Source organism: Apteryx mantelli, chromosome 2 (genome assembly GCF_036417845.1).
Source record: "Apteryx mantelli isolate bAptMan1 chromosome 2, bAptMan1.hap1, whole genome shotgun sequence".
Lineage (NCBI taxonomy): Eukaryota > Metazoa > Chordata > Aves > Apterygiformes > Apterygidae > Apteryx > Apteryx mantelli.
In genome coordinates, this window is record NC_089979.1 from 123,654,617 (window position 1) to 123,667,993 (window position 13,377).

Sequence of the window (13,377 nt, forward strand, 5' to 3'; positions counted from 1 at the left end):
CAGCTCTTGTTCTTAGTCTCTGATTGCCCATCATGGTCCCCGTTATTGGGCTGACTTCCCTTCGTCTGGCTGGCTGAGCTCAGGAGCGCCCTGTGCCTGGGCAGCCATGTGGCCTCGGTGTCAGCGCACGTGACTGTGGTCCCCATGTCTGGGAACCAGGGAGCCTCAGCTTCAGCCTCCCTGCTCTGCGTGACAGAGGTGTGTCTAAAACCTGTGGTGGTCCTCCACGTGGAGATAGCCCAAGGGCAGACTGGCAGCTTTCCTTTCTGCGTGTTGCATCAGCAGGCATTAGCTAGCTTTATTTCTCTTTTAATTTCACAATCTAATTAAAAGGTTTCTTTATTAATGTATTATAATAGCATCCTTTTAATGAGTGCTGTGATGAGCAGAGCTTTCCTTTTGAGTTTCCTTGGCAAATTGCATAGTTCAGCCTTCCTGCAGGGTCTTGAGCTTGGGTTTGCCTGGATGTGTGGGGCTGAGAAAGCCGAAGGCAAAACATGTGTTTGTTCTAGCCGTGGCCTGACTGTCCACTGTGTTGAGGGCTCAGCATGCTACACAAGCAACTTCTGACAACCCAGGGCAAAATGATTAAAGGCCCTTTTGTGACATTGCTTTTCTGTGTTTTTCTTTTTTGCACTCTTTAGGTCATTTGCATCAAAGTTGCTGGAGTGAAGGTGCTGGCCATTTTGTTACAGGCAGGCTGAGGTTGCAGAAGTCCTGAGCACGAAGAGCTGCAAGCAGTGTTACGCTTTGCTGAAAGCGGTTTCTTGTGGGAGAGGTTCAGTTAGGACAGAAGTGATGAGTTTAGGAGCTTCCTTTGCCTGTGTTCAATTCTGTTAATTAGGAGGCAGTTTTTAAAATGATGATGCTATTAGAGCTTCGTGCTTTTAAATTCAGAATGTTATTTAGGTTTGTGTTTTCTTACAGCGTTAAGGTCATATTTTTATGCTGGCAGTGGTTGTGCCTTGTTCCTACTTAGTGCTTTTTCATCATTGTATTTCACATCATTTTGCAAGATTAGTGTCATTATTCCCATAAACAGAGAGGCAAACTAATAAATACTGCTAATAATGTATTTCAATTTTTTCCTTATCTGCCTGGGGGTGAGGGTAAATTTGCATAAGCTCATCTTGTAGCTAAACAGTTACTGTTACTGTTTGTATGTCAAGATTGATTTCCTGTTTTTTTTTTTTTTTTTTCCCCAAAGATCTCTCAGTACTTCCTGTGATGGGTTGTTTTCAATCCCTGTTGTGAAAAATTCTTTTCAAAGCTATAACTTTCGTCCTTAGGCAGTTTTTAAATGGGATGCAAAAGAGTGTAAAGCTCTAATCAAAGATATGCTACAGATATTTGGCATTACATAATTGTGGGTGCAGAGTTTGAAGGTGCTCTTTACCTGATCTTATGTACTGTTCTTTGTCATCCTGAAAACCAAACTACAGCTATGGTGGGGACACAGCTGTATCATTAACATGGGGAAGGGGGCTAAGATCTTCTGGCCAGGCATGGAACTTTCTTTGTAGATCCAAGCAATCTTCAAAACTTCTGCTGTTTTTTGTTGGTGGTTTTTTTGTTTGTTTGTTTTTAGTTATAGCCCCATAATGCTGAGGATGGAGGAACCTTTATAGTTTGAAACAGAATTGCCAGTAATTTGATCTCCATGATAGAGAGATTGGTCTCAATGGTAATAGAGATTGGCCCGTTTCCATTTTTAACAATTTATTACTTGTCAGTAACACAAAATAAGTAGTCCAGCCAGTTATTCTGGTAAGCCATTTGGTGCCATGAAGGACCACAAAGTAGCCATCGGAACTGTGCATTTTTGAACAGGTTTGCCTCAAGAGCTTGCTTTCAGAGGGCAGGTATTTTTCCTCAGTAGGCGTCCCCTCCTTCCTGGCAAGCTGCACCATGGGGTCTCTGTGGGGAGCATCTCTGGGTGGCAGTAACTGGTCAGTGACTGCCAGGTCTTACAAGTGAAGTTTTACTATTTCACTTTCGACCTTCTTCCTACCTAGGTGTTCTTTACTTAATGGAGCATGACGAAGAGTATGTTTTCACACTGCCTAGTGCCTATGCTCGCTCGATACTCACCATCCCCTGGGTGGAGCTCGGAGGTAAAGTCAGCATCAACTGTGCCAGAACTGGCTATTCTGCTACGGTCACGTTCCACACCAAGCCCTTCTACGGAGGAAAAGTCCACAGGTATGGGTATTCCTGTCTGATTCTTACTGACCTGCAGCTGGATTTCGATAAAAAGACTTACCTGGACACCTGTTTAATTCTTCTGTTAGACTGTTCTATTGACAGAAATCTGGATTTCTTTTCCTGTTAGTGTCTGAAGTGACTTGCTTTTTCACTTACAAAAATTGATGTGAAGTATTTAAATGGCTTGCCCCATATTATGACTCGTATACTAGTGCACAGTGCAGGATCAGAAAAGCGCGTGTAGGAAAGGCAGTACTCCAGCTACACCAGTTGCTGCTTCTATGGGAGCCTTGCAGATGAACTGGTGTGCCAAGTGGAGCAGACTTTTGTTCCCCTAAGGAACAGAGAAGCGCAAGTGCTGCTACCCATAGTGGTAGCTCCCTGCTGGGCACTCCTACTTCTGCTCTGAAATTCCAGCTGAAAATATTATTTACCTGTCTTTGGTTTCACTTTACAATGGTGTGAAGAGGAGCAGTGCAAGACAGTTTGGCTTGTTTCATGCTCAAATTGATGACCTCCCAGTCACAAGCATACACAGACCCTTTTCTTGTTCTGCTGTGGATTATAGCAGTTTCTATGACAAGGCCCTGTTACCTCTTGGGATAGTGTGTTTTTGTATGGTTACCTCTGTTTTATTGCAGTTGATCTAATTATTCTTCCATATGCAAGTCAACTATTTTAATGATTCTTGTGTTCAGGAAAAAATATCAACATGAACTGTTTTGTCAGAGATTTTACTAAAAGACACAGATTAGTATTGGCACCCATCAAAGAGAGTGCAAATTTGGGAAAGTCATGCTGTATTACTTTAATAACTTTAAAACTTATTTAAGTTTATAAATTATTTGTCATGTGTTGTTAGAAGTACATGCATGCATGTATGCGCACACACATGTGTGCCTACACACCATTCCCCTCTGTATTTTGTTTTCCCATCCTGCTTCTCTATTCTGTTTGCTCTCAAACCGTGGCACTCTAGCCATTGAAGGGATTTTAATCACTGCTTCTCAGAAGCTAAAAAGTAAACTTTGTAGATCTGAGATAAGTATCTTTGACTTAAGTATCTAACATTAAGGTTCAGGTGTGAAACATGAACTTTAAAATCTTGTACTGAAAATTTCAGACTAATTTAAGGGATTGCTTTTCAGGCCAGTGAGGTAAGAAGTTCTGGATTAAAGCTGAGCATTTAGCATTTTATGTTGATTACTGCTGTGCTTTAGGAGAGTGTGGTACAAAAGCTATTGCCGTGAAATGTTTGCAGAGCTTTCTTACACGAGTCATTCTTTTTAGGGGCGGTCACTACAAAATGTTATTTTGTAGATGTAGAAAGATACTCGTAGGCTTAGTTGTGATAGCCTTTCCATATGCTGATAATAAATGGTACCAGTTATTTTTGTGGGTTTTTTTATTCCTCTTCTCTTAGAGTTACAGCTGAAGTGAAGCATAATCCCACTAATACCATTGTGTGCAAGGCACAGGGAGAATGGAATGGTACGCTGGAATTTACTTACAGCAATGGAGAAACCAAAGTGATTGACACTACCAAACTACCTGTTATCAGGAAAAAGATTAGACCAATAGCAAAACAAGGCCCACTGGAATCAAGGTGAGGACAAAGGCATTATAATATTCTGCTTCTGAACTTTTGGTGAGAACAGAATAGAGAAGCAAACTGTAGTTAAAAATGGTGTGATTCAAAAAGCCTTTCTTCATATAGCACGTTGATCCTAGGCACAGGTAGCTGAAGCTGTATGTGTTAGTTCTTCAGTACATAAATTACATTATAATGACGTATATTTTAATTTTGTAGAGGAAAAATGCTTGTATTCATTTTAATAAGCATTTGAAAAAGGTAATGCAGTGTTCTGCCTACTTTTATGAGTGGTTGTAACATGGCAGTCCAATTGCTCAATTTGTTGTAGGTAACTCTTCATGTTCACACTGGAATTTCATGTAATACACATGTGTTTTTAAGGCTCTCAAGACTCGCATCATGTGCCTGACTCAGTACATCAGAAAAGACTTGTTCTGGTATTCATCATCAATATCTGTTTACACTTATCTTCAGAAAATCAATATTTTTATTGAGTTTAGGAGCACTTTATTGAAGGATTTACAGAATCACAGAATTGCTGAGGTTGGAAGGGACCTCTGGAGATCATCTAGTCCAACCTGCCTGCTTAAGCAGGGTGACCTAGAGCACGTTGCCCAGGATTGCATCTAGGCAGGTTTTGAATATCTCCAGAGAAGGAGACTCCACAACCTCTCTGGGCAACCTGTTCCAGTGCTCTGTCACCCTCACAGTAAAGAAGTTTTTCCTCATGTTCAGATGGAACTTCCCATGGTTCAGTTTGTGCTCGTTGCCTCTTGTCCTATTGCTGGGCACCACTGAGAAGAGTCTGGCCCCATCCTCTTTACACTCTCCCTTCAGGTACTTGTACACATTGATAAGATCCCCCCTCAGCCTTCTCTTCTCCAGGCTGAACAGGCCCAGCTTTCTCAGCCTTTCCTCATAAGAGAGATGCTCCAGTCCCCTAATCATCTTTGTAGCCCTTTGCTGCACTTGCTCCAGTAGTGCCATGTCTCTCTTCTACTGGGGAGCCCAGAACTGGACACAGCACTCCAGATGTGGCCTCACCAGGGCTGAGTAGAGGGGGAGAATCACCTCCCTCGACCTGCTGGCAACACTCTTTCTGATGCAGCCCAGGATACCATTGGCCTTCTTGGCCACAAGGGCACATTGCTGCCTCATGGTTAACTTGGTGTCCACCAGCACTCCCAGGTCCTTCTCAGCAGAGCTGCTTTCCAGCAGGTCAACCCCCAACCTGTACTGGTGCAGGGGGTTATTCCTCCCTAGGTGCAGGACCCTGCACTTGCCTTTGTTGAACTTCATGAGGTTCCTCTCCGCCCAGCTCTCCAGCCTGTCCAGGTCTCTCTGAATGGCAGCACAGCCCTCTGGGGTATCAGCCACTCCTCCCAGTTTTGTATCATCATCAGACTTGCTGAGGGTGCACTCTATCCCTTCATCCAGGTCACTGATGAGGAAGTTGAACAAGACTGGACCCAGTATTGACCCCTGGGGGACACCACTAGCTACAGGCCTCCAACTAGACTCTGCACTGCTGATCACAACCCTCTGAGCTCTGCCATTCAGCCAGTTCTCAATCCACCTCACTGTCCACTCATCCAGCCCACACTTCCTGAGCTTGTCTATGAGGATGTTCTGGGAGACAGTGTCGAAAGCCTTGCTGAAGTCAAGGTAGACAACATCCACTGCTCTCCCCTCATCTACCCAGCCAGTCATTCCATCATAGAAGGCTATCAGATTGGTTAAGCATGATTTCTGCTTTGTGAATCCATGCTGACTACTCTTGATCAGCTTCTTATTCTTCACATGCTTAGAGATGGCCTCCAGGATGAGCTGCTCTGTTGCCTTTCCAGGGATGCAGGTGAGGCTGTTTGGCCTGGAGTTTCCCAGGTCCTCCTTCTTGCCCTTTTTGAAGACTAAGTGACATTAGCTTTCTTCCAGTTCTCAGGCACCTCTCCTGATTTCTATGTCCTTTCAAAGATGATTGAGAGTGGCCTAGCGATGATGTCCACCAGCTCCCTCATCACTTGTGGTGCATCCCATCAGGGCCTATAGACTTGTGGGTGTTAAGTTTGCCTAAATGATCTCTAACCTGATCCTCCTCCAGCAAGGGAAAGTCTCCCTTTCTCCAGGCTTTCTCCCTGGTCTCCAGGGTCCGGGATTCCTGAGGGCTGGTCTTAGCAGTAAAGACCAAAGCAAAGAAGGCATTCAGTAACTCTGCCTTCTCTGTATCCTTCGTCACCAGGGCCACTGCCCCATTCAGTAGCAGACCCACATTCTCCCTAGCCGCCTTTTTCTTCCTGATGTATTTAAAGAAGCCCTTCTTGCTGTCCTTGACATCTCTTGCCAGATTCAGCTCCAAATGGGCCTTGGCCTTCCTAGTCCCATCCCTGCATAGTTGGACAATGTCCCTATATTCCTCCCAAGTGGCCTGTCCCCCTTTCCACATTCTGTATACTTTCTTCTTCTGTTTGAGTTTTGCCAGGAGCTCTTTGTTCATCTATACAGGTTTCCTGCCCTCTTTTCACAACTTCTTGCTCATTGGGATGCACCGTTCTTGAGCCTGGAGGATCCTTGAATATTAACCAGCTCTCTTGGACCCCTCCTCCTTCTAGGGGCCTATCCCATGGAATTCTTTCAAGCAGGTCCCTGAATCGGCCAAAGTTTGCTCTCCTGAAGTCCAGGGTTGTGATCCTACTTATTGCCCTGCCTCCTCCTCGCAGGATCCTGAACTCCACCATCTCATGGTCACTGCAGCCAAGGCTGCCCCCAGTCTTCACATCTCCAACCAGCCCTTCCTTGTTTGTTGGTACAAGGTCCAGCAGCACACCTCTCCTTGTTGACTCCTCCATCCTCTGTGTCAAAAAGTTATCATCAATGCTCTGCAGGAACCTCCGGGACTGTTTGTGCCTAGCTGTGTTGTCTTTCCAGCAGATATCAGGGTGGTTGAAGTCCCCCATGAGAACCAGGGCCTGTAATTGTGAGGCTACTTCCAGCTGTCTGTAGAAGGCTTCATCTACTTCCTCTTCCTGATCAGGTGGCCTGCAACAGACACCCACAACAGTGTCACCCATGCTAGCCTGCCCTTCCTTACCCATAAGCTTTCAGCCAGCTCTTCATCCACCCCTAGGCAGAGCTCCATACATTCCAGTTGCTCTCTCACACAAAGGGCAACTCCTCCCCGCTCACCTTCCTGGCCTGTCCTTCCTAAAGAACCTGTAGCCATCCGTGGCAGCATTTCAGTCATGTGACTGTCCCACCATGTCTCCTTAACCACAGTGAAATCACAGCCCTGCAACTGCACACAAATCTCTTAATTCCTCCTGTTTTCTCCATGCTGCGTGCATTTGTGTACAGGCACTTTGTGCACTTCAGAGAGGTATTTGAGCATGCTGATTTCCTAGGAGGGGTGCAAGAGGTTTCCCCGTAGTCTTGTCTTGTAGGTACTTCCTTAGCTGCGTGCAGTTGCTGGAGGTATCGCCACTTGAGCCCTGTTTTGCTGACTGCATGGTCTCTATAACTCTCCCCTTCCCCCATCTTTCCTAGTTTAAAGCCCTCCTTACCGGGTTGGCCAACACGCATATGCCCCATTTAGTGAGGTGGATCCTGTCTCTCCCAGTCAAACAAATTAAAAACATGAGTCAGCTGAGCTTCATTTTATAATCTGTAAATATGTTTTCTTTATTGTACATATGTGTGTCTTGAGTCATTGTGCAGGGTCAGATGTCATTTTCTACTTAAATTTTCTACTTATTACTTATTTCTACTTATTTATGTACTTTTCTACTTCGATTTTCTACTTATTTATCACAAACTCATTTTTCCCCCTAGTTTCATGCTAGTAAGCAAATTATAAATGCAGTTTATCAGATTATAAACAGAAACTCATTTAAATAGCCCTAGAAATATGTGAAAGCTGCGCTCAGTTTCTCATCAGGATTTTTCTGGGCAAAGTTGTTACTAGGCTAATACAGTGTGAAAAGGCATTGCATCTGAGTATTGTCAATCGCGTGGAAAAAGAAAATTGGTTGTAAACTGATAGTGAAGTGGGAACGTACAGCACAGATCTAGAAGGGCTGCTTAGGATCAGTGCATCACTTCCCCTGCTAGTAACCTGGTGGGAACAGTCGGTGTTCAAATTTAATGTACTCCTGGCTTTTGTCTAACATTCCCTTATAATTTGAAAGTTATCTGTACGTAAGTGCAGAATAAATGCTTCTCATTTAGGGGTGGATCATCAATAATGAAAATGTAAACAGGAAATGATTAAAAACAAAAATTGTTTGTTTAGAGGGAACAGGTCAGGTTGTCCAGAGTCAGGAACATCAGCAAAAGATATTGAGAAAGTTAACTTGCATGGTGAAATACTGGGAGTTGAGCAAGTCTGAAAATCTGTTCCACAAATGCAATGACCATCCTAGAAAAAGTGATGGTTCACAAGCTACGTGACTTTCAAAAATGGCACGGAGAACATGCCATGAGCCTGCCCCTCACCGTGCTTTTGTTTCAGCCGGGCACTTGACTACGGCAGAGGAATTCTTACTCTCTCACTTGTGCTTCTTATTGATCACTCAGGCACCTTTGGCAACACGTCACCAATTCTCTGAAAGAAGGTAATATTGATGCAGCAACCGAACACAAGCACCATCTTGAAGAGAGACAGCGAGCAGAGGAGAGGCAACGTATGGCTCTTACAACACCATGGAAACCAAAATATTTTGCCAAAGAGGTACTTTTGTTATCTTTTTAAGACCCAATAGCATCTTTGCGCACATGGGGATGCTGCTACAAATGAACCAGCTTGTGGTTTTTACCAGGGCTGTTGTTACTATAGATCGCTGGGTGTTTCCTTTGTTTTGTGTTGCCAGAATTTGGCTCTTGGAGAAGAGCAATGGGCTGTTCCTTGTGCATTTTTGTAAAGTTTTACACCTTCCTTTAGTTACATTTATTTTAACCTGAATTTTTAATGATGCGACCTAAATGTTAGGCACCCTAAAGCTAAACTTTTTACCTTGAAATGCACAGCTTGATTTGCAAACGCTCTGTACTCACATCTTCTGCTGATCTTGATCTCGGCATATTAATGAGAACGTGATCTTGGGATATTTATCCAACATGTGTGAAGAGACTAAACAGAGTCTTGGATTTCATCTACTTTAAATGAAATAGATTACACTAAGTTAAGCTTTGCTCTTTCTAAGAGGAAAGGGGAAGGGGAAATAAGACTTAATTAGGGAATTACTGTGTGACCATATTGTTAAGTTATCTAGTACGTATAACTATTTAAAACAGCAGTTCTCAGACTTGCTTTTCTCCCCCTTCTAATTTATTTCCTCCTGCCCAAATTATTTGTAAATGCATTAAGCACAGAATTTTCAGATGACAGTTATGGTTTCTTGTGTTGATTGGTACTATTTTAGTTTTTTATGTGTACGTACGCAGATTCAATATGTATAAATCTTGTTTGTAAACTCTGCCTAATTTTCTTACAGGGCGATGGCTGGCTGTACTTGAATCCTCTCTGGAAGACCCATTGACAAGATAGAGCTGTTGTCTCACAGCATTTACCTTAAAGGCATTAAAATGATACAGTGTATAACTTTAAGATGTCATTGAATAGTTCCTGTTATCAGAAGATACAAATGAGAAGCTATATACTGTGAATGATGCATCTCAGAATAACCACAAGCTCAAATTTATTCAGGAGCAATTTTGTGTGTATGTATAGACACACACATACACACTTACATATATACACACAGTGTGTATGTGTGTTTGTGTATTATTTACACTACATGTAAACAAAGCATAAACACTAACAGTGATTTAAAGACCTTATCCTCTAAGTGTTAGGGCATAAAACTCTCACTGAAATCAGGTAGGGTTCCCTGAGTTATGTGCTTGCAGGACCAGGCCCTATGTTAGTATTTAAAAATACTTTTTTATTAGTACTGGTTAAGGTTTTCTATTTTTCACTTTTGCCAAAAATGTTTTGCACTTAAAATGTGATGTGTCACTTCATGGCAGCCATTCAGTCTTATCAGTCATTGAGTAACTCACTTTGACATAAGAATGATACACTGACTGCACTCTCTTCGGGATGTTGATTTAAGAGCATGTTTCCTGTCACTATAAGTGTGAATTTTCTGCCATCTTATAAGAAGTAGCAATACCTTCTCCAGATCTTTGTTCGCACTAACCCGTTGCGTCCTCGCTCCTTGGTTTGTTTGTACTTCAAGATGTTTGGTAGATTTCTGGTTGCTAGTGAGCCACCTGCTCTGATAGTTTTGGTCTAGCTGGGTAACGTCCTTGGCCATTGTCACGCCAATGCTACTGGGTTAACCTGTCCTAGCTGTTCTGTTAAATCACTTCTGGAGGATGGAGCTGTGGTATTCAGCCTTGCCCTTGCCTCAGCTTTCCACCCTCAGATAAGAGGCAGCGTAGCAGGGTGGTAGCCCGTGCCTGAGCCACCCCAGTTCGCAGCCTAGCATTTTCACTTGTACTGCTGCTGCTGTGCTTGCGTGAAGATGCCAGACTGGGAACTGAGGGGGTGAGGCTGGGCTGAGTCCTGCTCTGACAGGCGCGAGCCTTCCCTGCCAGTGGAGACGCCGATTTCTTATGCTGCTGCTGTGAAGTTGGAAAGAGCTTAAATGGTCAGAGCCCTGGATGCCATATTAAAGCTGCAAGCAGACCTGTGTTTTGATTTCTTTTGCTTTTGGCCCAGTTGATTGCTTTCTGATGCTTTCTCGTGACAAGAGATGATATAACCAACCTTCCCAGATAAATGATTTTCTGATGTAAAAGTCACTAAATTACTACACTGTAAATTACTACACTGAAATGAGAACATTATTAATGAAACAAATGAAATGGGACATAATTTGTTTTGTAAAGTAAACAAACCATCTTGTAGTTTGATCTTGCTTTGCAAGCTAAGCACTGTGGCTCTAGGAAAGTGGATTCTAAAAATTTGAAGTGTTAACGCTTAGTTGCATTTTAGTTAGTATTTGTTAAAAGATGTTTTTGAAAAAAGCAACAAAAAGAAACAAATGTAAAACGTGCTGACTTCTGCTCAGTGCTTCTTTTTACAGTGCCCTTTTAAAAACCCCCCCACTATATTTCTAACATACAGTAGCATGGATGCCTACCTTTCTGTAGTACTGATTAATTTTGTGCCTTTTGTCTGCTTTCTTAATACAATAGCTTATGCTTTATAGATATTACTCAGATATATTTAGGTCAAAGCACTGCTTATATCTGTTCTGGTGTCTTGCATTTTATAACACTTTATTTTTTGGTAGATATTAAAATGTCTCGGGCAACTGAAAAGGCTATATAGAGGTGTGTACATAAGGAAACATCCCATTAATTAGTCATTTGGACATGACATTTAATAGATCTTTAAATTTTGAACTTCAGATCCTTCTTAAATGAGCTGTGGTCTTCTTTTCCTCCTAAATGCTATTTTGTCTGCTTGTATATACTTTTTCTTGCACATTAGAAAGATTAGTGTTATTAATGACTTAAATCCTATTTTTTAAAAAAAAGCAGACTGTATGAGCTTGATTTTGTAACTGACACTTTTTTTTTTAAGAAAAAAATTATTTTTAGGTATAGTTAATGTTTTTCTGTAACAACATAAAAATGATGCTCTTGCAGTAAGCACTGAACTACTACCAAGTATCATCAGGAAATCTCATACTTTATCACCTGCAAGAATTAATTTATAATGGATCCATTCTTCTTTTAGAGGTTAGTCTGGTAAGTAACTAGAACTATTAATACCGATTATAATATCACTACAAAGAAAAATCGAAAATGCAGATTTAAACACAATGGAACGTGTCCTCCCAAACTTTGACTTTCATACACCAAAGAACTAGCCACATATTCATTAAAAACAGCCTCTTTTGTCAGGCATGCATGCCTACACTCCTGAAAGAGTAGACCTCTTACAGCTTTGATGGTATGACTGTCGAAGCTACAAAGATGCTGTAGCTCTTCTTTTAAGGAGAAATTTGAATAACTTCATGCTTGTAACTTATTGAAGATTTCTGTCTGCATGGTTGGTTGTTTTTGCATGCCAAGAACATTCCACTTGTGCTCTGAGAAGTGCTTTGTTTTGATGCTGTGAAGAATCCCCTGATGCCACCATCACTGTTTCTTTTCCAAAGTAACTTGGGAGAGGCAGGCATAAAAATAATCCTTTTTGAAAAGATCTTATCAACAAGAGATTACAGAACAAGATTCACAAGAAGTGTCATTTTATTTTTCTGATGGTTATGTACTCAGTATATTTTACAAGACTGAAAATTAAGTATTCCTGAGCCTTGTTCTGTAAGTTGTTCCAATAGCTGTCTTGGACTTGCAAGTGAATATTTTCAAGTAGCCAATGTATTGTAATGTAAAATTCTACATGTACTTCAGGTCTTTTTTTGTGCACACCTGTAGAAAGCCTATGCAACCTTTTTTTTTTCTTTTGTTTGTTCGTTCTTTTTTCTTCCTTAAAGTAGAAATGGTCAGAATGCAAATTTACACCTTTATCATTTAAAAGATGCTCTGGCAGTCTCTTCTGATTTGCCTTCCTTTCCTAATTTGTGAATTTAAAATGACAATGCTCATGAATAAAAGATTTGTTTCATTTAGCAGTGGGATGCCCTTTCTCTTTCCATTGAAGCATTAGTTAATTGGTATTATTTACTGAGATGTCCAGAAGCGGTATACAACTTTGGTACATGTAATCTGTTTTCATGGTTCTGATACAAGTGACTTGTCAATTGAATCCTTTTTTTTTTCTTCCCTTTTTTCCTGTTATATTATTGCCACATACCTTATAGGTAAGTTTTTGTTTAATTTGGACAGCGCAACACTGGGCAAATAGGGCTGGGCAGCATCACAGCTTCATGAAGGGCTGGGGAGCATATGATTTTTTGTGACAAACATAAAGGAAACTAGGTTACAGTGTTCCCTTGTTGCTGAAAATATTTCATTTAAAGTTTGTAATTACAGAGATTCTTGGTTAGATGCATCTTAAAATACAACTCCAAAGTATTGCAGCATTGAACACTGTTGTATGGGAAAAATATGCATATGAGAGACTTCAGTGATCCTGAGCTGAGTTTTTCAAGTTTTAGTGAATGCAGTTCTGGTTTATTCTAAATATTTGCCCACACTGTTGGAAACTGTCATGCCAGAACATTTTGTTATTATGCAAAATGCAGAAAACACCACTGGCTGTAAATAGGACAGGAAAAGCTATTCAGTCGTGTTCATTTCCTTTCATTGCACTGCTTCAAGGCCATGGCCTGGAGGAATTTAAATTTGGTTCTGGTGCAGAGTTGCCTTGTAGCTTTTGCCACTGCGGTTCAGACCAGAGCCCAGGGCCGAGTGCTGCGGGACTTCGGGCATTGACGTTGCTGATGGGTGTCCTGCAGCTGCTGGAATTAACACCAGCATCTCTGTGCAGTTTAATGCACAAATAAGTAATATGACTAAGCTAGAGAGATCTTTAGTTGTCGGGTAAAAGCCAGGATGGGCTACTATTTAGGCATCCAAGTAACTTTTCTCAGTGAACAGCACAGATA

General features: G+C 41.7%; 1 protein-coding gene across 1 annotated transcript in view; it reads left to right on the forward strand.

Moving 5' to 3' along the window:
* The window catches only part of OSBPL10 (oxysterol binding protein like 10), a 125,455-nt gene extending 112,316 nt beyond the window's left edge, over nucleotides 1–13,139 (forward strand). The window contains exons 9-12 of the mRNA XM_067291466.1: nucleotides 2,016–2,202; nucleotides 3,629–3,811; nucleotides 8,369–8,522; nucleotides 9,286–13,139. Of these exons, the coding sequence (XP_067147567.1) occupies nucleotides 2,016–2,202; nucleotides 3,629–3,811; nucleotides 8,369–8,522; nucleotides 9,286–9,330 (569 nt within the window). The 3' untranslated portion in view covers nucleotides 9,331–13,139. The remainder of the gene's footprint in view (nucleotides 1–2,015; nucleotides 2,203–3,628; nucleotides 3,812–8,368; nucleotides 8,523–9,285) is intronic.
* The last annotated feature ends 238 nt before the right edge of the window (nucleotides 13,140–13,377 follow it).